This window comes from Dufourea novaeangliae, unplaced genomic scaffold (genome assembly GCF_001272555.1).
Source record: "Dufourea novaeangliae isolate 0120121106 unplaced genomic scaffold, ASM127255v1 scaffold89, whole genome shotgun sequence".
Classification (NCBI taxonomy): domain Eukaryota; kingdom Metazoa; phylum Arthropoda; class Insecta; order Hymenoptera; family Halictidae; genus Dufourea; species Dufourea novaeangliae.
The window spans coordinates 2,061,223-2,086,716 of NW_015373988.1; the positions used below are offsets into that span (position 1 = coordinate 2,061,223).

The following is a 25,494-nucleotide window of genomic DNA, read 5'->3' on the forward strand; positions in this document are numbered from 1 at the left end:
CCCTATCGTTCAATGTTTTTTATTTATATAACATTTTGTATAAACGAAATTCTTATAAAACAATGTAGCAGGAGGTAGCTACGAGTGAAAATCGACTCTTTGAGTCTGGGATTATCAAATCTTCGAGGGTCCCATTGGTTGAAAACCGGGAAGAAGGGGGGTGGGGGAGTACGTTGTACGCTAATGGTAATAACTTTAATTTTAACAATGTTCCACAGTCAACTCTAAAACTAGCCGTGCTGAAAGGAATGTAGAAAGTTTAAGAACAATTAAGGCATAGATGATTTTGTATTATCGCAGCTCATAATTTATTTTACTTTCTAATAATGACATTTATAAAAAGTATTCTCTCGATTGCACGCAATAGCTTACATTATAAAATTACGACATTGTCATTAAAAGTATGATAAAATACAGTGGATATGATAAAAAGTTTTTGTGAAATGCGTTCTGATTGTGAGATAAAATTTTTGCAGCAATTGTCTTCAATTATAATATCAATTATATATACATCGTTTTATATATACCTACTACATACATCGGTTGCTGGATTAATGTCGATTGTGTGTTGTGTCATACAATAAAGTTATATTTATTTAAAGAAAGTAATAAGATTAGAAAGTAATATATAAATCTACCAAAAATTAATACTTAAATTTAAAATCTACGAGTCTAGGATAAATTCGATGATTAATTAAGTAATAAATATATTAAAAAAGTATTATTTTTTTTTTACATTGAATATGGTTACATAACCTGAACTATAATTAATAAGTTAGTCAATATGAAATAAATTGCAATGCATTATTGAGATGCTAATTAATTACATAAATAATAATAAGAAGTTCACGAAATATATATATATATATATATATATATATATACATACATTAAATTTTTAAAAGTATATAACCACGTACATTCTGTACGTACTTGTTACAGTACACAAGTCTATGTAATTATTAAACATGTATTTCTATACAAAGTGCTGAAATCAATATTATGTGTTTCCTGTTTATTAAAGAATATATTAAAGAAAAAATGACTTCTTTCAATCCTCTATCTTTTTAGTGAAACGCAAATACAGTTTAAATTCAGTACTTCTTCCAACCTTTTGTTTGATAAAAATAGTGCAGGATATTAGAGAATAATAACAAATGTTATTACGTGATTTTTTTTGAAAACATTTATAGCATTTGGTAAAAAATAGTTGATTATTCTTTGATGCACCTAACATAAAAGATATAAAATACAAAAAGTGAAATCTTTTAGAAACGAGAATCGTTTTTTGCGTAAAATGTCCAAAAAATGCAGATTGAATCGAAAACTTGGAAGAAACGTACTGCCATAAAAAAAGTATATCTGGAAAGGCAATTGTCCTTTCCCTTTCTTGAATGCTTCTTTTCATATGCAACAAGACTTCATCATTTTATAAAATATTTCTTTTCTCACGCCAGTGTATAAATTTTTCAAACGTTCTATCTTGTTTGTATTTTTTATGTTACAAAAATCGCTTTATTTCTTATCTGTAAATTAGTAATAAATTAACAGTATCAAAATGTTTGTTTATTAACAAGATTCGAAAATAGAAATTAATTAGGTAATAAAATATGAATTGGAAACCCCCGCGCGTACACGTCAGAATTTTGCTCCTTTTTGGAGTGATAAAAATTGTTTTGTTTTTGTATATGTATATTTGAGCATATTTTTAATAGTAAAGATCCATTGACGATGGGAACCCCAAAAATTGCACGGTTGATTAAATGCACGTAATTGCATTTTGAATATTAGGTAGGTTCTCAACTCAGATTATTATATATCATTAGAAATCTGTTACATTGTACAAATTACGCGAATAAATAATGAGTTTCAACGGTAATTGTACTGTGCCATGTAGTTTGTACTATTTTTACTATATCGATAGATATTACGTTATTTTCATATATTATATATACACTTGGATTTTAATCGCGACAAATTGTCAACGATATTAAAAATATTTAAAACGGTACTATAAATATTTAAAACTAGTTTTCTTTTATTGCAATCAATTCCGTGCTTAATTGAAAATATTTTCTATTTAAAATGTAACCTTCATCCCCTCCGTATATACTTTCCTATTTTGATTTACAACCAACTATCCGTTTACACATATTCCAATAAATATCTCGGACATAAAACTTTGAAATTTAAAAAAAAAATTCAGAAGTAAAATGAAATTTGTTTTGTACAGAAAATAATAAAAACTTGATAATAATAGCTATTGAATACTTTGATGTATCTGTGTTAGTGTTTTCTTAAAACGTTAGTGACAAATTTCCAAGTCTGTTTGTTTAACAATATGACAAGGAACTTGATCGTTTTTTTATAATTCCATTATAGCAAAATGCATTTCAGAAATATTATCGAAGCATACGAAGTATCTTCAAAAGACAACCAAAATTTACCTTTAACGCCATCAAAGTAATCAGCAGTATTATAAACAAAGTAAAATCACTTAACATTAAAGTGCAATGCGAAATAAAGAGATAAGTTGATAATATTATCAGTACCAATAACTAATCCACTATGATTTCAGTACTGTTGTTATACTTTGTAAATTCAGAATGGCCTTTCGACCTTTCGTTCGATCAAACTATCATAGAACAATACAGATGAATAAAGAATATCGTTAAGGTAGCACAAGTTTCAAGCCATTTCGAAAAAAGATTGTTTAAAATAGTGGATTATTTATTGGTATAGTTGACGATAACGATATATAGTTAGGTAATAAACTCAACGGGTCTATAAAGACAGGTTTGGATCAAGTCAAGGTTAGCCACGTGATATAGACTATATTTCTAGTAACTATATCACATAGTTGCAACGATGTATCGAACTCGTAATATATGTTTCAGTGATTATAAAAACCTATTTGTTACACTAATTTCGGTATACCTGACCCAGACCTTGCCCAGAACTGTACAACCCTTCCTAAATTAGTTTCCCTTTCATATTATTGTTAAAAATTTCCAAAACGCTAATAACTGTTCTAAATCCGAGTACTATAGTTGGACTACAAAGGGAGCTTCCGTTTATGGGCCTACTGACACTGAGTTTACTACAGTATTCTACTTAAAAATCGCGTTTTGTCACCTTCCATATTCATCACTAGACTGCGGATTTCTATGCAAATATAAACGTGGATCGGTTAATTGACAAAAGCTGGAAGCAAAAAGAATTTTTATTTACCATTTTAGGGGTTAGGTTCGAAACAAAATGAAAATCTTGCGAAACTTTATTATACTTCTTACTATACTAAATTTTAAACATAGCATTCTATAAATGCATAAAATCTACAGTCTAATCATCACATCTTCTATACCTACCATTCATACACTGAACAAGGTATAGCGAATTCGTAAAATTACCCCCCCAAGAAGCGGTACCATTCATGAGTAGGGACCTAACCAGGCCACATGCTTCGTTCAGTTTAACGTTCAGAGCAGAAAACCACACATAACAAATAAATGAAGAGACATATGCACTATCGAACAAATGTATGATTGATGAAACAGGAACTGATTATTTTATAATAATTTCATAAAAATTACGGAATCGTTACGCACGCAAATCACTTCTCGTCAGTGTTCACACATTATCTTCATTGAATCTTTGTAAAATGTTTTTTTCCTCTTTCATTAATTGTTAGACTTGAGTTAAAAGTTAAAAGTACCCTTAGACCGGTTTTAACGGGCATTGGACCATTCCATAGCTTGTCAGGAAAAAACAGTTCGTACCAAGTTTCAACCTTCTATCTCGACCAGGAGGGTAGTAATAACGAAAACTTGGATTATCAGTTTTCTCCTCTCACCCAATTTATTCCTGCTACTACCCTCCTGGTCGATATACGGGGTTGAAAATTGATACAAACAATTTTTCTTGACAAGTTCTCGAATAGTCCAACCCCCATTCAAATCAGTCTAAGCACACTTGATTCCCTGTATCCTACTAAATCCTTTCAATAAAAAGAGTTAAACAAAGGGTGAAACAAATCCTTATCACCTAAAAAAAATATTACGAGTTCGCTCTATATTGTCCAGATGGATTATAGTAGATACTACTTATAGTAGGTACCATAGTAGTGCACTGTAGCAGTATAGTAGATACTATAGTGGCACAGTAGATACTGTAATTTATAGTCTATAAGACCTTATTTCGGCAAGCTAGCGACGCGATCTTGTGGCCAGAACACTGTACCTCGCTATATCGTCAACAATATCGTCAACTATACACCTAATACAATTAATCAATGTAGTCGTCGTCGTCATCGTCGACAAATCTGATATTTTGATCGCAAAACGATCCCTGATTTATGCAAAACGTTTCGATGCTCAAAGACACGTCGGCGTCTTTGTTATTTAATTTCCGTACGTGCGCGAAGTTCGACAATGGGCTGCCGGACAGCTCTGTCATAGGAATATTTACCGTGTCTTTCTTGTTCGCGAACGGTTGCGCGCAGTCCACCAATTCCTTATACTTGCACGATGTGTTCGTCGGGTCCTCCGCTTCGTTTTTCAACATTTTTTTCTGTTTGGAGGCGTATTTTGTCTTTGAAAGATCCTCCTGCACGATCTTCTTCGGTGTAGCGAACTTATTCTTATAAGATTCGACGTTAGCGCGTAAGCTTACGGGACTTGCCGGGAAACCTTTCGAAGAAATTGATTCTTCGCTTTGGTCATCGTCTTTGTCTAGGCGAATCCTGTAGAGATATGAATGCACTTATGAGTTAATAGGCAATAATAATAATTATAATTGGATTTAAGAAATGTAGGGAAGATGAGTGTTCGAAGGTTCCTCGGCTCTGAACTTTAAATATTTCATAAACTAATGGCCATATGCGGCTGAAACAAATAGCATTGGCTTCATAATTTCAAGCTGTATCACTGTGCTAAACATCATTAAAAAGTCAGCGTTACACCTGGGGCCCTCTCTTTAATAACAGTTAATATTAATAACAGTTCGATTATTATTATTGCATGGTAATTAATAGACTGCGGATTTTATGTATTTATAGATTATGGGGCTCTGTGAAATACAATAAAAAACAAACTTTCATCGGATCCAACGAGTTTTCTATTTTATTCTGAACCCAATAAGATGCTTACGAGGGAAAATAAATTTCTACAATTGCTCCTGCCGTTATAAATTAATTTAGAAACTTTTATTTTGCATAAAAATCCGCAGTCTAGTAATTAATGATAATTTATTATTTAAAGTTAGTAATAAGTGGGCTGCTGATTATATGCGTTCATGCTGAACTCGAACGTGTAATGCTGGATTCGCGCCATAGACCTATAAAGATAGACTGCGCGTCCACGCGAAGGACTGTCCCCAACATATTCGTGGGAGAGCTAATGCTGTCCCCATCATTTGAATGATTAGAAAGAGAAAACAGATTCGACCACTATTGCATTCTCTTTCTTCTCTAATGTTGAGAACGACTCTTCACGTTGGACGCACAGTCTATTTCTATACGTCTGTAATTCACACTAGTGGTCACGGCACGGTCAGATCACGTGAAGTCAGGCACCGATCAATATCGCTCGCCACACAATCCAGTGAGAGCATTCACAGTACACGGTTCGGTCGAGTCAAATAAAAAACTATTAAAACTGATTCACACTAGTGGTCACGGTACGGTCAGATCACGTGAAGTCAGGCACCGATCAATATCGCTCGCCACACAATCCAGTGAGAGCATTCACAGTACACGGTTCGGTCGAGTCAAATAAAAAAACTGTTAAAACTGATTCACGCCAGAGCGGTCACGGTACGGTCGCATCACGTGAAGTCAGGCATCGGTCAATATCGCTCACGGCGTAATCCAGTGAGAGCATTCACAGTACACGTGGTTCGATCAAGTCAAATAAAAATCTATTAATCCTGAAGACGGTTTGCTAGCGATCAAGATCGCGGCGGTCTTCACAGGATTTCACTGGATCGTCTACTGATAACGGTTGACATTGGGAAAAAAGCATGGATGACGAATATTTAATAGAATTTGTACGTAATTACAGTGAACTATATGATTTCAATCACAAAAAATATTGTGACTCAACCCACAAAACGAAATTGTGGATCGAATTAGGGAAGAAAATTCAAAAAGGTGACTAAATCACTTTTATTCATCTGTTGCACGAAACCTGAAAGAAACTTAAACCACATTCGCACTAGCGGTCATGGTACAGTCAGATGACGTCAAATCAGGGAGCGGTCTTTATCGCTCACACGTAATTCAGTGAGAGAGTTATAGAGTAAGTGGCCCAATTAGGAACAGATTAGTGGCCTGATGAGCTTGTTTTTGTTCAGAAATAATAAGAAATGATTGAAAATTGTTTTTTTTCGAGCTCTCTCGTATGTTTCATTTTTCGAGAATCCCCTGAAAGAAATTTTGTATGGAATAATTGAAAATTAGCGAAGTATCGAACGAACGAAAAAAAAAGTTTATGGAATGTCTTATTCAAAGTATAACATTTAGTATATAACCATATATATATATGTATATATGATTTTTAAAAATGTTATTCCCAAAAAGTATATTATTTATCTTTACTTTCGTGCATGTGGAACGTCTTAGCACTTTCGCTTAGACTGTGTGTTTAATTTATAAAAATATAGTTAATCCGCCATAATACGGACACCATCCGTAATTAGGCCAATTACCCTAGACTAAATTCAGACTGGTCGTGATCTGACCGTACCTTTGACCGCTAGTGTCAAGCTGGCTTTATGAAAAAAAAACAATGATCAAATCATTCCTAATAACAAAAACTTTGGTACTATATATATATGTAGGACTTATTTGAAATATAATACACACTACATATATATTTACAACTGTTTGCAGATCCACGAAAATGCAAACAGCGTTGGGAATCTCTACGATCCCAGTTTCGAAAATTTTTACGTGCGAAAGAAACAACCGGGCAAGCAAATTCCCGTTCGACCTGGAGATATGAAGAACAACTAGATTTTCTAATTCCCCATATGAAAGATAAGTCAAGGATGACATCAATAGTAAGGGAAAACGTGCAATGTATACTCTCACCGGAAGAGGAGGACGCAGGAAGCATTCTTCCAGATGACGGGATGTTAGATGATCCTACTGTTTCAAATGCCTCTCTACCGCAGTGGAAAACTCCAAAGCTCACGCTGAGAAAAATAAAACTGCCACCTACCGAGACTGCGAGTAGTACTCCGATGAAACATCTTTTGGAAGAAGAAAAGACGCAAACTGAACGCGAAAGGAAAGAACCGGACGAAATAGATTTATTTTTTGATACAATGAAAGCTACGGTAAAAAAATTTTCGGAACTCGACAGGCTTTTAGTAAAACAAAGAGTGTTTCAAATTATTTCGGAAATTGAATCAAACAAAATTAAGCACCAGTGTTTCTCCCACATAAACGATCCTGCCCGCAAAGAAGATCCATATCAGTTATCATTTCAAGCACAAACATTTTATCCAACCCCGAAAACTTCTCCAGCAGCACAATTCTCGCCATTAGTTCAATCCATCACTTCTGCTGCAAACACATCTCATTCGCCGTCTTCTGCATCTTCGATTTCAACTAGTATAAGTTCAATGCGACTTCCGAAGATCACGCCCCCTTATATAGAATCTTCTTCGTCCGGGGAAAACAGTTTGGAAAATTAATACGAAATATAAGCAACTAAGAATTTTCACTACTTTGTACATAATGTTCTAAATGTTTAAGATGGTGAAAATCAAAGCATGTTAAAGGAAAATTTACATGCTAATGAAGACGAAACGATATACCTGTAGATCGTGCACGATTTCTCGATGTAATAATGGAGAAAAAACTCTTCGTAACTACAACTAACTCTTTGTAAATAAATTATTGGAGCATTGCCGATATTATTTAATAAAATGTCAAGACAGGGATTACAAATACGATACGAATCTTTTTGTGATCGGTTGATAGGTACTCGAACGCATGCTACTATGTACACATCATTATGCCATTATAGTATGTAAAATAACATTCAATATATCTGGAAAATCATTGTCTGCCTTTTTCTAGTTTCAATACTGGTGCATTATCGCTTGTAACGCACAACAAATGAACGAATTATGATAAATTTTATGTTGTTGTTAGTTGTCTATATATCAGTAGGAAAAAATGTTTAAAAAAATTAAATTACTATTTCAAAAGTTAATTATTACTAAATTAAACATTGCAAATTTATAATAAGTGAATTGAATAAGTGAAAAGAACGGTTCGAATAGAAAGGGGTGGTTTTACCTTTAAGTTTTTAAAATAGCACCAACTCAGTGCGGCAAAATTTTTGGGCTGGTCTCATAAACAATTGACCAAGTTACAAAAAAATCGGCATTTATCACTTTGCGAACATCCCTTGTTAGTTATATTCAGTTAGACTACATAGTAGCTGAATTGGTCATTAAGTAGAAAAATGGCTACAACTGGGGAAGAAGTTCAAACAGGGCACGCATCTATAAGAACAATTTTTCATTGCTTTTGTGCTCTTATATTTTCCATGTGTGAAAAAAACACCCCGTATATTCGTCTAGGAGAAACGTATGGCCTCGTCACATAAATATGACAATGCTGTAATGGGCACAAATGGACCTAACATCTGCCATGCGGTCGCCTGTTAAACGATCCACCATTCAAGGGTCAATGAAGCAGGGAAATATTATTCGGTAAAGATCTGTATAAACTAATATAACAATACTGAAGGCAATGTATACGGGGTGTCTCACGTTTTGTGTCATTATACGCGAGATTTACGTAAATAAATGTAATTAGCTCACCTCCTGTTTGGAATGACACAGTATTGTTTGTGCTCAAGAACGCCAGACACGGATTCCATGCTTACTTTAATGCTCGAATCCTCGAGAATCTTTCGAACAGGAAGTAACTTTTCGTATGTTCTCGATTTCGAATTTCCAGAGGATTCGTCCCGAATTAGATTTTCGTAATTATGGCAGCTTTTTTCCTCTTTCTTTAAATATTTCTCACTATCAACAAAGATCTTGTTACTGCTATGGTAAGGGTAGGAACAGGTTATCCACGAACAAAATCATCCAAACAAATCACTACAATAATGGCGGACAACAAATATCATTCATGCAGGTATTCGAAAATAATTACTCTACACTTACAAGTAATACATTTATAAACATTAACTAACAGTTTGCCCTCCGAATATTAATCTTCGTTACTTTGATGATTTTGTTTAAATGCAATTAAATTAACACTAACAATGATACGATATTGTATTATGTGTACCAATAAGTAATCTATCCTTTACATTACAAAGCGATATATTTTACCTTGAAAATATTTTATCAACCATTCACTCATTATCAGTAAAAATTGTATAAGATGTTGAAAAGCCATTGACATTGCAAATGAGCACTATGGACCCTCAAATTTTGTAGTGCTAGTACTAATTTCGTTAAGTAATACTGGATTACCTATTGGCACACCTAATAATAATGAATTGAAATTGAATAATTGAAACCTGAATTGAATAAATATTGAACAAAGGCGAATCAATGTTAATACTACGAAACTATTTTAAACGAATTTTATGAGCGAATGAAAATTTAGTTATTAAGGATTTAATCAAGTAAAAATTTCCGGAGTACAAAGGGTTAGATGCATGGTTTGTGATTTTAATTTTTGGAAAATAATTTATAAAAATGAGAGTTTTTATTAATATCCACAGTTTAACAATTACTCTCACTAATTGTTACGGTTTGTTCGCTTCTATTTATCAATACACATGATGCGTACCTAGGACCAACGCTAACGAAACGTTCGAACAATAGTATTTCTGTTACTCACCCTTGTTCAAATTCAAATCCAAAATCTTCAAAGCTAGACAACTTCATCCTTCTGTATTCGGATGGAGTTAGCGCAGCACCTTCGGTTTCAAGGGTCAAAATAGAATTTCTTTTGCTTCTGTAAATAAATTGACATTGATGATAATTCACGTTATAGTATTGTTAATAATATAAATATCACTACTAACCATACCATTCTTTTACTCAATTCACACTACGTATTAATTTCTGTTCTTTAACATTGTGACTATGAAACAAAATTCCAGGAATTTCCTTGATAATTTAAAAAAAGAATAAAAAATCTATGTAAAATCGTACTATTTCACTGCTTAGCCCTTAATGGGTTAAAGTCTCAGTCTTAAGTGACCCATGTTCGTCAACCGAGGGTTAATGTGTTAAAAGAAGTATTCTGTACGGCATTCTTCTATTTTAATACTCGTGATAATACGATCTATTTCTGTTAAATAATATTATGTGATGTTAATTACCCTAAAAAGAGATCATCCCCGTCGAGTTTAAATTCATCGATTGGCGGGATCCATACTAGGAAGGCGGGATCCATCCCCAGATAGGATCCAGGAACAGCGCTGGCGTTCGCCACATTATAATCGTAGTAATCTAATTCCAATTCCGAATCAGGATTCGCCAAACTGAACTCCGATCCAGGACCTTGCAGAAGTTTCTCGCGATTTCTTCTTTCTTTCGTTTCCTTTCCGCTTCCTAGTGTCGATGGGCTGGACAGCACACTTTCGGGAGAAGATTGTGGCTAATTCGAGAAAAACAATAAATGATCATGTTCTTTTAAGAATATAAAAGGTAAGAGTGAATAGAATAGTTACATTATATAGTGAAGTAATTAATAAATACTTATTAATATTTGATATAATTATTCTTTATACAGTTATCAAACGATTCTAATTATTCGTTATTATTTTGACTTCTTTAATTATCTGACGATTATTTATAATTGATAATTAATGATCGATATGCACAGTTTGTACCATATACAAATTTTCTTATGTATATAAAAAGTAGCTTATTTATCAATCAACGTACCTTTTCGTCGGAACAACTAGTTTCGTTGCTCTGACTTATATTCAAGTTACTTCTATTGTTTTGTGGTTTTTCATCTTCCAGCTTCAATGCGTTCGGTTCTGAATTTTCGAGATCTATCGTTCGCAATCTGTGTAAGAATTGTGCCATAAGTTTCACACTGTTATTAGACTATAAGTATGCAATAAATCCTTAATAAATCATTATAAAGCATTAAACTTATTTTCCTTTAAATGTGTTAACATAAAATTATATTACTGATATTATATTCTATATCCATTAAAGTAGTTGCTATCTAAGTTAATAATTGACCCAACAATTAAGTAACTTGACTAACAATGTTAAAAAGAAAGTTCTTGTAAATTAATAATTCTTTACATACATATAAATATACTCATAGTTCAAGAACACCTTGTATATTTCAATAACATCAATTTTTTGTGACTTTAAAATGTTTCACAAAGTAACTGATCTATTCTGACTTCATTCTGAACTAATTGTTCTTATAATTATATTATTAATATTACCAATATCACCAATATTACAACTTATATTTGTTTTAATGCTTCAAGAACCATACGTCCGTGTATAAAATCATACAAAAAGACATTTGAAGACATTTTTACGAAAAAGAAAATTCTATACAAAACGCGGTGGAAACTCACTTTATAGGGTAGGCATATTTTACTTCGGGCTTATTCAAAACGAGGATACTGGACGCTGATAATAATTTATCACAGTTTGATTTGATCGATGTTATTGTCTTATCTGAAGAACTTTCCATTGTGTTGTTCAACTTCAATGTGCTGGAACTCATTGTCGAACCATCTTGGTACCTTCAATTACAAAAACAAAACAGTTACCCTTTACAGCAACAACTTACATAACATTTCAGTGTGAAAGAAATTTTAGTAAGATTCACAGCATTCTTGAAAAACATTAATTAAACCGATTTTTTTTTAACACTTCGAAAAATCATAGTGTTATTATTTTCAATTCTAAAATAAATTTGTTAAAATGTACGCTATTCAAATAATAACATTGCAGTGTGAAAAAATCGAAGTTTATCTTGTTAATTAAGTTTGTATTAATATTTTTATATCTAATCATCGTCTAGTATTCGAGAAATGCCTTGCCCATTTCTGATTTACAGAATACCAAGTATATAACGCAATTATAAAATTAACACAAATAAGTAATGTTTCTGTTTCATTTTCAAATGAAATTTCTTTATTGAAAACACGAATTTCTTTTTAATTGTAGGTTCTGTAGATTACCTCTACGGTAAATGTGAATTTGCAGAAATGTCCACTGTCAAGTTACAATACTCTGAAATTAATATTTTATTACCATTCTTACCCGGTTAACGTTTCGGTGCTGTTATAATGTTCCTCCGTGTCGCACAAAGCTTCTTTCGGTGAATCTTTCACGGTTGCTTCGATCATCGATATCACGTCGGATATAATGGTGCTTGTAGACAAAAATTTCGATCTCCCAGGCATTAACTCTAATCGCAACAAGGAGTTTAATAGCTCATTAATAGTAAATTCATAATTAATCGCCTAATTAACCCCGAATTATTTTCAATTATTCGCAACTATTTTATTCATCTACGTAGCCATATAGCTACAGTGGGAACGAAAGGGTTAAAAAGTTTTTTCTTAGCATGAAAAGGTGCAAGTGATTTCTCAGCTCAGACTTATCGGAAATAGAAAATTGAAGAAGGTTCTTCATTAGTATGAGTGTCGTTATCGCAGAAACCACAATAAATAATTTATCTTGAATCAATAATTGACGGTTGAAATTACTTTACGAGGAGGACATTTTGTATACTTTACCGGAAACATCGCTGAACGAGTCCATATCTTCGGCGATACGGTACTTTCTGTATTTTATAACGAACTGCAGCGTCAGAAAAATCGAAACCACGAACATGAGTACTAAAAGCAAAGCGGTCACCAAGTGTGCCGGTTTCCAAAAGAACCATTCCTTTTCGATATTCGCTGAGTCTACTTCTAAAGGCACAACGGTTATACTTCCATTCCTTTTTAAATACTTTTTGTCTGAAATCAAGAATATATTACAATAATAACATTTTTTCTGAAATAGACAGGAGAAATTCCCCTAGCTTCGAACGGAACTATGTACAGTATCGGACAAATGAATTTGGATAAGAACATTTTTCATTGTATTTGTTGTTATAGTGATGTTTGAATGGCTGGTGTTGTATCATGGACATAATTACCTTTTTTTTAAAAATATTTATAATTCTAATTAAATATATTGGAATCACTCTAGAAAAATTAAGTAATGTGTGTTATTACTCAGTAAACTATATACAATCTTTAGAGTGTGTTAATTATTTTACATTTAAAAGAAAAAATAAAAAAAAAAATGTACCCAAGGTACAACAGATTCCGTTACTAATTTTTCGTCGAGCGATTTATATTTGCGTAACAAAATAGAATTAGATAAGTAAAAGAAAAATTGATCTGTACCTAGAACAGCCGCATGCGCAAGGAAACCGCCGATGCAAGCGTCTCCGGATGCCGTGAGCTCGTCGCTAAAAAACTCCAGCAGTAAATTCTCCCCCGAGCTGATTAACGTTCTCGCGGTGAACTGCATTTTATCCGAGGCGACGTCGGTCAATAGATCCGCGTTCAACGAATTACCATCCCGTACACGAAAATATTGTCCCGGGCAGGGAAATTGTAACTGATCCAAATGTAACCCAATTACGAAATTCTCGTGCGCCTAGATCAACACAAAATTGCAATAAGCAAAATAAATAGAATTACATTATAGTGTACAATAATAATTAATAGGCATATATTAATATTTCTACAATTATGTTCAACATCGTCATTGGAAAATTGTTTTAAATTATAATTACATACATAATTACGTTCAATATTGTCATTAAGCAATTATTTATAATTATTCTTTAGGTGTTTCGATTTATTTTGTGAACAATTGATATCGATATGCTTCGTTTTATTATTTCGTAAAATTCCCTATCAAAGAATGACAGGAATCGAAAGTACGGGAACAAAAAATGAAACTGAATTTTTTGTTCAACCCCTCGGATGACGAACGTGGGTCACTCAAGACTCAGACTTTAAGACTTTTGATGATATATTTACACGAAATTTTGATATGGGTCAGAAATGACCCGCCTTCACTTTCCACGGATCTGACTTCAGAATGTTGAAATTTTACTTGAGTTGTATATTAACTATTACTTCCGTGAATATTACCTGTAGCAGCCAAAAAGATCGTCCAGGACACGACTGTGTATTCGCACCGAGTATTTTCCTAGAAAGCTGTTCCTCTAATCTAACGCGACAACCGCATCGACACTGCGATCCAATTTCAGCCGCGATTTCTGGTTTCGTCGCGGCCAAAACCGCGCCGTGACAGTTCGAGCTATCGATTCCATTATGCCATTCATTTTTATTGGAATCGACCGAAAATATTCTCCCGCAGAATTCCGTTTCCACCGCCTTTCCCTGGAATTTAAACGTAAACATTATTTAACAATGATTTCAGAATCGAGTATTATTGTACCATTACGTATATTGGAAAGTAATGTCTTATTGAAACGAATGAAAAAAAAAAGAGAATTGTTAGATACAATTTTGAACAGTTTGATTATACAAGTAGGACTTATCAAAATTAAAAACAAAACAAAGAGTTTATTAATCTTTCTTAATAGTTTTATTATAATGCATTTTCGGTTTTCGAAATTGTTATAGATACGCAAAATCAACTGGTTGGTAATCTATTTATTATAATGAGAAATAAACACCAGGAAATTCTTTACCTGACAAAATTTCGCGCCATACTTTGGAGGCGGAGTATCGCAGAAGCGATAACGATTTCGTATCCCTCCGAAACATGAACTGCTGCATGGACTCCATGGACTCCACGGTCCCCATCCAGCAGCATCCCCTTCTATTCAGACAAGATAATTAATGTAAAAAGTCTGTTGTACAAATTCCACGGATACACCCGAGGAGTAATTATTGAAGTTAAAAATATCAGTTTAAAAATTTGATCGCCTGTTTACAATACATATTTACAAACAATTTAAAATTTTTATTCATAGTAAACGAAAACGTTCACAGAAAGAATCTAGAACCACAATAAAAATTTAAGTTGATGTCCACCTTGAAAAGGAAACGTAGGTATACAAGATATCTTGACATCCATCATAGCACCGGTGATAGCCTGGCTGACGTAGATAAAACAATATTCGACATATTTCTCCGTGAAGAGATCACAGTCGAAAGTTAACGAGTGTTTGCCGGGAATCGATCTCGATTCTGTGATATAGTGAAGACTGGAAGGTGAGGCAACGGAAGTGACATCAGCCTTCAGCCGACCGTAAACGCGAACACGATCACCTTCCAGTCGACAAGACGGATACTCGAAGAGGACGGCTACGCCACCCGGCCCCTCGCAAGGATATATCGATCTTGCGTGGACCGTCAGTTTAAATTCTTCCGACCAATTGACCTATAATTTCAAGATAAAATAATTGAACGTTAGAAAATATAATAAAGATTTATTAGGTTGTCAGGAAAATGGCCGCTGGAGCATATTAACGTTTTTATCGTTTTTGTTGTAATTACAAAAATATGTACAATGTCTTCAGTTATTATTGCATCGTGATAAAAATAGAATTTGAAGGAACTGAAATGATACGTAATAATATTCATAAGTATAATAAATTTGTAGTGTACAGGACTTTGATCTTTATTTTTTACTTTAACAATGAATGAATATGTAAAATATATTATATGTATACGGGGTGATTAAATAATTTTATGAGTAGCTGTATGTAAACTACACATATAAATATTAATCGGCCATTTCTTTTCCATCAATCTAATTCCTTGATTACCTTGAATTGTCTTTTAATATCAATTACCTTGAAATACACGCTTGTGTTTGGTGCCGTAGGATTTGCATTCGAAGCTTTCAACTGGACCGCGTAATTTCCGGGCAGTCCGAAAAATTCACATCGAAAAAAAATAGTTTTTGGTGGAACGAAACCTCTTACTTCTTCGTAGTACAGAATCTGAAAAGACAAAATGAAATTCATATATGGCACTATAATTATTTATTTTAGTTTTACCACGAATGACTATAATTATTAGGTTTAGTTACAACTATGTTACCATAATTATTGGGTTTGGAGGCAAATAACTATAATTCGATTTAGCCAAAAATAACTATAATTATTCGATTTTCTTACAAATAACTACTATAATTATTGGTTTTGGTCACAACAATAATTTCCATATCACCTTCTTAAGTCTGTTTCCGTGATCACAATTTAAAATCAAATTTTTTATCTTTTAAATATACCTATATTCTTCATAATTATTAAATTTAGTAAGCATGTTATGTAGTCATTTGCTTGTGAAACTGGATATTTGCATTAACATTCGTATTCTACTTATATTACATTTCCGTCAAAGATGGCGGAAGTCTTATCTGACTCAACCCAACGGATAACTATATAAATAAAGAATAGATTGATCGATTTACTTGTGTATGAGTATTATTCTGTAAATAGCAGGCAGTCAGGCTAGATCCGCAATATATTAATTGTAATATGTAGACAGCTACAGGAACATTTTCTGACGGATTACAACTCGTCTCGTCGTATCTTATAGTGGTTGTAACACGATTATTTGGATAAGTGGCGATCACCTGTGACTGTAAAAAAATCTTCGGCGTTGGCCACTTTACATCTACGATTTTACTTGTCTGCGAACAAAATCGTGTTTAATTATTACGCTCGAATTATGTCTGGCATATTATACATATTGCCCCAGGCAAAAAAGTATTCAGTCGAACGGATTTACGTAACCAGTGGACTATTTGTTTAGGGACAATTTAAGACAGTTTATGGAAATGTATGTTTTTGTACATTTACCTTAATTGTTTAACGTTCGCTGGAATGTAAATATTATACAACAAAGTATCGTAACAGTTTTTAGTTTTTTTAAAGAAAGAGAATAATAATAGGGGTTGTTAGAAGTATGTATTCTGCAATACTTGAAGGCAATAAAATACTTTCTCCAATCACTGTTCTATATTTTCATTATATATATTATAAATATACAAATATGTATTCTTTACATTAATGTAAATATTAAAACATTTTTCACTTTTCTAAACGAAAAGGGTAACAATACGAGTTGTCGAAAATTGTCTCTTTATACAGTATCTTACATATAATATTTTATTTTATAACAAAAATATTTATATCTGAATAAAGATGACTGCTTTTCTGATTTACTAGTGAAAACATTTTTTACTACGATTACTTTAAAATAATTTCTACTGCAGATATTTCGTTCGAGCAAATACTTTTTCCAAAAGTTCCTAAATTTCGAAAAATGATTTATAAACTTTCGCACCTGATAAATGGAGGCAACAGGCACTGTCAAATTTTTGTACTTGTATTCTAATCGCAGAGCGTAGATACCACCACGGGTGAAGTATCCACAAGGGATCACAATTGAGATCGTCTCGTTTTTTGAAGGCAGCTTTTCTAACTGAATTTCTCCGATTAATTCTGATATGTCATCAAGGAGGTACAATATTCTAAAAGTAATTAAGGTAAGTCAGTAATTCACGAATTATATTACTTCGTTTTAATAAGGTTCAATTTCTTTAACGTTAACCTACACAAGGTTCATTGATAAACAGACAAAAATTTATTGAAAATTATATCGAATGACCTGCGAGATGATATAGATTAATACAATGGAATGTTACATCGATTAAAATAAATCGGAAAATTAACATTTATCGAAACGCAAACTGAAATCTGCAGTTAAAATTCGGACCACCTGATACATATACAAAACAGCTGGCTTACCGCAATAGAGGAGCTTTGTTAGACAAATTTTCTAATTGTCCACTATTTTCACCGTCTACCCGTTTCAATTCATTCGTGTACGATGTCCCCTTTAATACCTGATCCGACTTCACAATAAACACCGTAAAGTCTCCCGAAAGAGCGACATGAGAGGAAGGTGAATGAATTTTTAACGCGCCAAACTCTTCTCCCTCGTCCACCGTTGACTTTGGGGAACCTGAATTTCCCATTTCATTGATTAATGTTTTTGTAATATTGGTCTACTTAGAAATTAATAATGTTATTTAACTATTATAATAAAATTACTCTTTTGCAAACTCCTAGACGATAGGTTTAATTTCATTTGTTTTATTAACGTATTGAGAAACACTATTTTCTACGGTAACATTAAGGAAGGAGGTAACTAATTAATTACAAAAGAAAGAAATAAGTGAATTCATACAAGTTTACCATATTCAAGGAGGATGGTAATTAGTGTTCCAAGGAAGAGCCATTTAGATTTCAAATTCATATCCAGGTGATCATCCGTGTTCAATTCTTAGACTTTATTTCTCGGCTGAACGATAGAAAAATTCGGGGTTATCACGAGTTCTGGTAAGTACATACCATCACAATAGCATCGTACACAGTTTCAAGGAAACAGGAACGAATAAACTCACACAGTCCCCTTTATTTATTCGCTTCGAGCATTCTTGTTTAGAATTTTTCCGGATCGTACGAGGCGAAAACATAAATGTGCTGTCGGCGAACGCGCCGCAGTAATTTAACTGGAATCGATATCCTTCGGATGTCCAGCGTAAAATTTCACTCCCCGCCCCGTCGATATCCTCGCATTTTCGCGATTCGAAAACAATTCACATTTTATCCACCGACCGGTTCTCACCCCTTGTCACACCACCGTTGCGATACTTTCGAATTCGATTTTCGAGCTGGAACATAACACACAAAATATCATTCCTACACTTTTTCCTTACTCTTTTCACTTTCTTAAATACAAAAATAAAAACAGAAAAACTACATGTCTCGCGAAAAAATCCTGAATCAAAAGTGAAATCGAGATCGTAAGAAAAGAAATCCTCAACTCTTATCGACGTATTACCTAAAAAAATTTCAAAGAAATAAATCTCGAAGCCAAAAATTGTCACTCTAAAACCTAAGCTCGACAACAAATTGACAAGAACTTTAAATATACATATTAACATCAGTACACTACATTAACAGAAGAATAGTAAAAAAAGTTTATAAACTAGAAATTATCATAGAACCTCCTAAGCTCGACACTAAATTAACACGAGCCTCAAATACACATATTCACATTAGTACACTATATTGACAAAATTCTCGAAGCCAAAAATTATCATCATAAAATGTCCTAAGCTCGACAGCAAATTGACAGAAGGCTAAAATACACACACTAGCATTAGTGCACTACATTGACAAAATAAAATTCCGTATTATCCAATTAACAGGACTATTAAAAAATTATTGTTAAAAAGGAAAAACACTGCAAAAAAAGCGGAGAACGTAAGACGATGAACACTGCAATTTTGCGAGCGCAAAAATCGATTGAACAGTATCAAACACAATCAGCAACGAGATGAGGGTGTCCAGGGTTTTGTACAGGTAAACGCGAATTCGCACCTTTTCTCTCAGCACATCACACGCAGGGACGACGTTATTAACCGCGCGAACTGTCGAACGATTCATTTAACGGAAATAAGAAGAAAAAAACAGACGAAAAATTACGAAAGAAATTATTCGTCGAATTGGACGCGATTAGTAGTGAGCCAGAGGAACGACTCGTGGCGCGTTTCGTAAGGCAACTGAACAACCCGGGGTCGACGGCCAGTGTTCTCTCCCTTATTCGTACGGCTCACCCCACTACGGGAGCGTTAGTCCTCGGGGGTAGAGAATTCTGACAGAACATCGACTTCAATCAATGGAGGGATTATATCGACCTGCAGTCTGCTCTCCTCCATAGGAGTGACTCTTTTCAGGTCTCTCTGTCTCTGTCTCTCCACTCTTTTTTTTGTTTTCAAGTAAAAGGGTCATTATATTTTTCACGTTAGGGGTGCAACCGCAATTGCAGCGATTTCACGTTTCGCCCGAAGGGTCGGTCCTGCGCGCAAACCCCTTTTTCCTGTGTGTAGTTCTTTTTGTTCGTCTTCTGCTCCAGCGTGTCACCAATTAAAAAGCAATTTTAACGATCAGAGATATCGTTGATTTTGGCCGTTTTTTTTAAACGGAAAAATAAATCATATTACATACACACAACATACTAATTTTTAGTTATCAATCACTACGAACATTATCACATAGTAATTGTTTAATAATTTGCAATATAATAAAATTTATTCCTTATAGAAGTTCATAAAACGATTCATTTCGTACAAATTTCTGTGTACCTCGATTTCTATTTGTTATAATCAATAACAGTTTGCATTAAAACAGAGCTGATAGAATGTTTAACAACCCGCACCGAAAATGTTATTGTTATAAATATTACATTATCGAAAATATTTAATTTATTGTGAAATAATTTAAAGTAAGCCAAATTTTCTATGCTTAAAATTATAACAGTTATTGTCAAGGATACAAACAATCAAACGTCGATCGAGAAATTCTTATTTTCCACAAATTTTTACGAGTTTCTCGCACAAATCTCTAGAAAGGCATATTTGAATTAAATAATTTTTAGTTAACAATCACTACGAACATTATTACATAGTCATTGTTTAATAGTTTGCAATAAAGTAAAAGTAATTACATGTAACATTTCACTAAACAATCCATATCTTATAAGTTTCTGTGTATCTCGATTCCTATTTGTTATAAACAATAACAATTTGCATTATACAGCAGCTGACAGATTGTTTAACAATATCCCCCAGAAAGGTAATTGTTATAACACTTACTTTGTTAGATATAATAAATTAATCAGGAAATAATTTTTGGTGCGCTCGATTTTCCACTGCGCTTGATTTTCGCGTACCTATTCGCGCAAACTCACGACCTCGCGGTAACCGCGCGCCACGGAAAATCCTCACTTCACTCGCGTCTGTGGACCTCGTCGGGGTCTTCCTACGTCTTCATCTCCGATTGCTCACCAGTGGTGGACACTGGTGAAGGAGATTCAAGGGGTCCTCTCTACTATCCAAATTCGACTAACAGCTCCGATTTTTTTTTGTATTTTCTATTAGGTTTCAAGTTTCTATTAGGTTCTAATCGACTGTTTTTTAGCATCACCAACCATTAGCGGTCATTGGTGATTGGAGGCCAAGGGGTTTAGGAGGCTATCTCTCTTATCTGCACTCGACGAACTGGTAAATACTACATAATATTCCGCGGCAACTATTTATCGGTCGTAAGATGAATGGTCTATGTATTCTTATACCTCATCTGTGGTACAGTGGTCAAACTATTCTGATGGTAAGATTTATTCTTAATGCTAATGAACAGTAGATGTCGCGCAATCTTAATTCCAACACTGTCTGATGCCACTCTTTGCAACTCGTTGTAACGAGCATTTAGAAACGCGGGGAAGTAATTTGTTGACACCTTTGTCTATACTCGAAGAAAAATTTTCAAAACTAATAGAAAATAATGTCGAGTCCTGTGAGATCGTCGGGAACAAATAGAAGTCCTGCTAGAACGCCTAGAAGACAAAGCCAGGGAACTAGGTCTCCTGCCTTTGGTACACCCCGTAAGTATTTTATTCAAAGGTTATTATAATAATTATATTATCTTTCTGTTATTTTTATTATAAGAGAGCATACATGTATAAGTATTGTATGTTTTGAACATAAGGTACTGCTGCCCGTAATGCAGTTGAAAATAATGTGGAAACCCCCTTGCGATGGGGCACCAGTGGTGTACGAAGAAATACAGATCCTGAGAACCGAGCTGCTACAATTCTTGCTTCTTCTGAACGTGATAGTGCCGCTGGATCTGGTGATCGCCTCTTGGACAATTCTGGACAAATGGGATCAGAAAATGGTTTGCAATTGTCATCACCAGTAAATTATGGCACTCCAAGTTCATTAGGATCAATTCGCACTCCAAGAAGTGGAATTCGAGGCACGCCAATGCGACATAGACCAGACATAAATACTGACAAACGTTTGCGTCAATTTTCATTACAAGACCCAGTAAGTGGATAATATACTCCAAAAATGCTTGATTGTTTTCATCAGTGCTATCTTTTGTAATGTTATTCTCTACTTTTTAAATAAGAAAAAAAATGAAAGATTATTTAAATAATCATACCTCATTCTTGTTTGAAAAAGAAATTACTGCTTAAATTTCAGTAATGTTATAGTGAATATATAAACATATTTTATGCAACATCTGTAATTATTAGATAACAGATGTTTATGCAAATACAGATTTTTATGGATTCATTTACAGAAATTAGTTTACAATATTATGAATTCTTCTGGGATCTGACTAAACTAAAAACTTTATTGACTTCTATTAAACTTTGTATTATCTTGGAGTTTTGACAATAAACTTTCTATAAATGCATAAAGTCTGCAGTCCAATAATCGTGCTAATAAAATCTAATAATTTAACCATGACAACAGATTCCAGAAATACAGAATGTTCCAAGAACATCGGAGAGTGATGCAGCTGGACCTCAGTTGGTTGTGTGGGGCACAAATGTAGTTATAAATCAATGCAAAGAGCAATTCAAGTTGTTTTTTCAACAATTTATTGATCCAGATGCCGAGAATGACGAATTACCAGAAAACATGAATTTAACAGACCCTTTGTATCTTCAGAAACTGGAAGAAATACATACCTTAGAGGATCCATATTTAAATGTCAATTGTGCTCATGTGAGATCTTTTGATGGGCACCTTTATCAACAATTAGTTTCGTATCCACAAGAGGTGATACCGACACTAGATATGGCAGCAAATGAATTGTTTTTTGAGAAATTTCCAGCAGCTGTACTGGAACATCAAATTCAAGTGCGTCCTTTCAATGTGGCTAAAACTATATCCATGAGGGACTTGAATCCCTGTGATGTTGATCAGTTAATTACTATACCAGGAATGGTCACTAGAGTGTCAGGATTGATTCCGCAAATGCGAGAAGCTTACTTTAAATGTAGCGTTTGCGCATTTACGACTCTTGTTGAAATTGAGAAAGGAAAAACAAAAGATCCTACAGTATGTACATCTTGTTCGCATAAATATTCTTTTACTTTGATACACAATATGAGTCATTTTTCTGACAAACAAATGATCAAATTACAAGAAGCTCCGGATGAAATGCCACAAGGACAAACTCCTCATACTATCACATTGTTCGCCCATAATAATTTAGTAGATGCTGTTATGCCTGGTGACAGGGTCTCTGTTACTGGAATTTATAGAGCGAGCACGCATAAGGCTCGTTTCGAACATAATTTGCAAGCTGTTTACAAAACATTTGTTGATGTAGTTCACTTTAGAAAACATGACTCAAAGAGGTGAGGAAAAGGTAGCTAAATATTTTTCAAAGCTTCTTGATTCTCATGGTTTATTACGGACACATTATAGACTACACGACCAAGAAGATGGCAAGGAACATAATTTCGCACCAGAGAGAATAGAACTTCTGAAAACGTTGTCACAAAAGAAGGATGTGTATGAACGATTAGCAAGACATATTGCTCCTAGTATATATGCAAATAATGATGTAAAAAAGGGTATTATATTACAATTATTTGGTGGAACTAGAAAGTCTTCGACGATATATGGGAAACATTTTCGACCTGATATTAACATATTACTCTGTGGTGATCCTGGTACAAGTAAATCGCAGTTACTGCAATATGTTTATAATTTGATACCACGGTCTCAATACACCAGCGGGAAAGGTGAAGCAATATATGTATACTGTACACATAAAAATTTATGTTATGAACATTATTCGATGCATATAATAAATAAACATTGTAGGTTCCAGTGCTGTTGGTTTAACAGCTTATGTAACGAAAGATCCAGAAACTAAACAACTAATATTACAGACAGGAGCATTGGGACTTGCAGATAATGGAATATGTTGTATCGATGAATTTGACAAAATGAGTGAGAGTGCAAGATCGATATTACATGAAGTAATGGAACAACAGACTTTAAGTATTGCTAAAGCTGGCATTATTTGTCAATTGAATGCTAGGACCAGTATACTTGCTGCAGCTAATCCATGTGAATCTCAATGGAACAAAAATAAAACTGTATTAAATCTGACAAAATGGTTTTACTACTGTGTTTTGTAGTTATTATTCATATATTCTTTTTTACATGTATATATTTTTCTAGGTGATCGAAAATGTAAAATTACCCCACACTTTACTTTCTCGCTTTGATTTGATATTTTTAATGTTGGATCCACAAAACGATGCATATGACAGCAAACTTGCAACTCATATGGTGTCCTTGTATTATAAAACACAAGAAGAAGATGAAGATGAGCAATTAAATAGAAGCATCGTTCGCGACTATATAGTATTTGCAAAGGAGCATATACATCCTGTTCTCAATGAGGAAAGTCAACAGAGACTAATACAAGCTTACGTTGATATGAGAAGAGTTGGAAGAGGACGTGGACAAATAACAGCATACCCTAGACAATTAGAATCTCTGATAAGATTGTCCGAAGCACATGCTAAATTACGGTTTAGTCCTATAGTAGAATTGCTAGATGTTGAAGAAGCTTGGAGGTACATAATGAGATAAAATTGTTAAAATAAACAATAATTTAGAATATGTTCAAACATTTAATTTCATACAATAGATTACATAGAGAAGCATTGAAGCAATCGGCTATGGATCCACTGAGTGGTAAAATAGATATTACTATTTTAACTACTGGTATATCTTCAATCGCTAGAAAAAAGAAAAAGGAATTATGCGATGCGCTTCAAAAACTTATTGAAAACAAGGGCAAAGGTCACATACTCAATCAACAAAAGCTTCTTGCTGAAATTAGGCAGTCATCTGAATTGGTCTGTAAAAATATACACCTAATTTTATATTATAATTATATTGCATTAATAATATTAACACAAACAATGTTTAAATAACATTAATATTTCTTTATTAGATGATTACTAGAGACATGTTCGAAGATGCTTTACGGGAGTTACAAGACAACGGAGTAGTAACTATAATTGGAAAAAGCAGTATTCGCATTTCATAATTATTGATGCTTCACATACCTTTTATTATTTTTATACATAATTTACAAATCAAACTAAATGTGCATTAATGAATATGTTACGCACATTATTTTTAAAATAAAACTGATATTTTCAAATATGTTTTATAAATGATATTGTTCAATCTACCAATATTACTTTTATTTTTATGTACTACAGCAAACTTTATTTAATAAATTTGTAAAAATCAGTCCTATATTTAAAAATTTTTATTTTGAGATTATACCATCCTGATAAATAAATAAACAATTTGTATTAGTTATTTTTAGGCTGTGGATGTTTATGAAATTTTATGTTCATTAATCAATTTACAGGTATAGGAACTAAATCGAAATTTATTTCTTCCGTTAACATTTTAAGCATATTAAACATAAAATAAGACCATTTCTAAACATTAATAGAGTATCTAATGTAATTCTGTTCTATACATATATGTATACTATAAATGCATACAATC

At 33.4% G+C, this 25,494-nt stretch overlaps 2 protein-coding genes across 2 annotated transcripts; one reads left to right on the top strand and one right to left on the bottom strand.

The window, feature by feature from the left end:
* Positions 1-4,284: 4,284 nt before the first annotated feature.
* On the bottom strand, positions 4,285-18,349 carry LOC107187597. The gene is made up of 17 exons (XM_015575724.1): positions 18,278-18,349; positions 17,828-18,044; positions 17,364-17,550; positions 16,486-16,707; positions 15,863-16,012; positions 15,099-15,447; positions 14,753-14,883; positions 14,187-14,438; positions 13,428-13,683; positions 12,768-12,992; positions 12,289-12,436; positions 11,595-11,765; positions 10,933-11,059; positions 10,365-10,642; positions 9,878-9,994; positions 8,839-8,958; positions 4,285-4,741 (listed from the first exon to the last, which is right to left on the bottom strand). The coding sequence occupies exons 1-17, from the start codon at positions 18,336-18,338 to the stop codon at positions 4,285-4,287; spliced, it is 3,468 nt and encodes a 1,155-aa protein (XP_015431210.1). The 5' UTR covers positions 18,339-18,349.
* A 2,997-nt stretch (positions 18,350-21,346) lies between these two features.
* On the top strand, positions 21,347-25,018 carry LOC107187532 (DNA replication licensing factor MCM4). The gene is made up of 8 exons (XM_015575651.1): positions 21,347-21,530; positions 21,635-21,975; positions 22,411-23,303; positions 23,374-23,693; positions 23,776-24,053; positions 24,139-24,539; positions 24,614-24,824; positions 24,923-25,018. The coding sequence occupies exons 1-8, from the start codon at positions 21,431-21,433 to the stop codon at positions 25,016-25,018; spliced, it is 2,640 nt and encodes an 879-aa protein (XP_015431137.1). The 5' UTR covers positions 21,347-21,430.
* Positions 25,019-25,494: the final 476 nt, after the last annotated feature.

Bases quoted from the DNA above. Each gene is read 5' to 3' on its own strand.
- LOC107187597 (XM_015575724.1), bottom strand. From the start codon at position 18,338: ATGAATTTGAAATCTAAATGGCTCTTCCTTGGAACACTAATTACCATC. The intron at 12,437-12,767 runs GTAAAGTATACA...TGTTGCGATTAG, and splicing joins CTCGTTCAGCGATGTTTCCG to AGTTAATGCCTGGGAGATCG. The intron at 9,995-10,364 runs GTAATTAACATC...ATTTATTTACAG, and splicing joins GGGGATGATCTCTTTTTAGG to AAGCAAAAGAAATTCTATTT.
- LOC107187532 (XM_015575651.1), top strand. From the start codon at position 21,431: ATGTCGAGTCCTGTGAGATCGTCGGGAACAAATAGAAGTCCTGCTAGA. The intron at 21,531-21,634 runs GTAAGTATTTTA...TTTGAACATAAG, and splicing joins TCCTGCCTTTGGTACACCCC to GTACTGCTGCCCGTAATGCA. The intron at 23,694-23,775 runs GTGAAGCAATAT...TAAACATTGTAG, and splicing joins TCAATACACCAGCGGGAAAG to GTTCCAGTGCTGTTGGTTTA.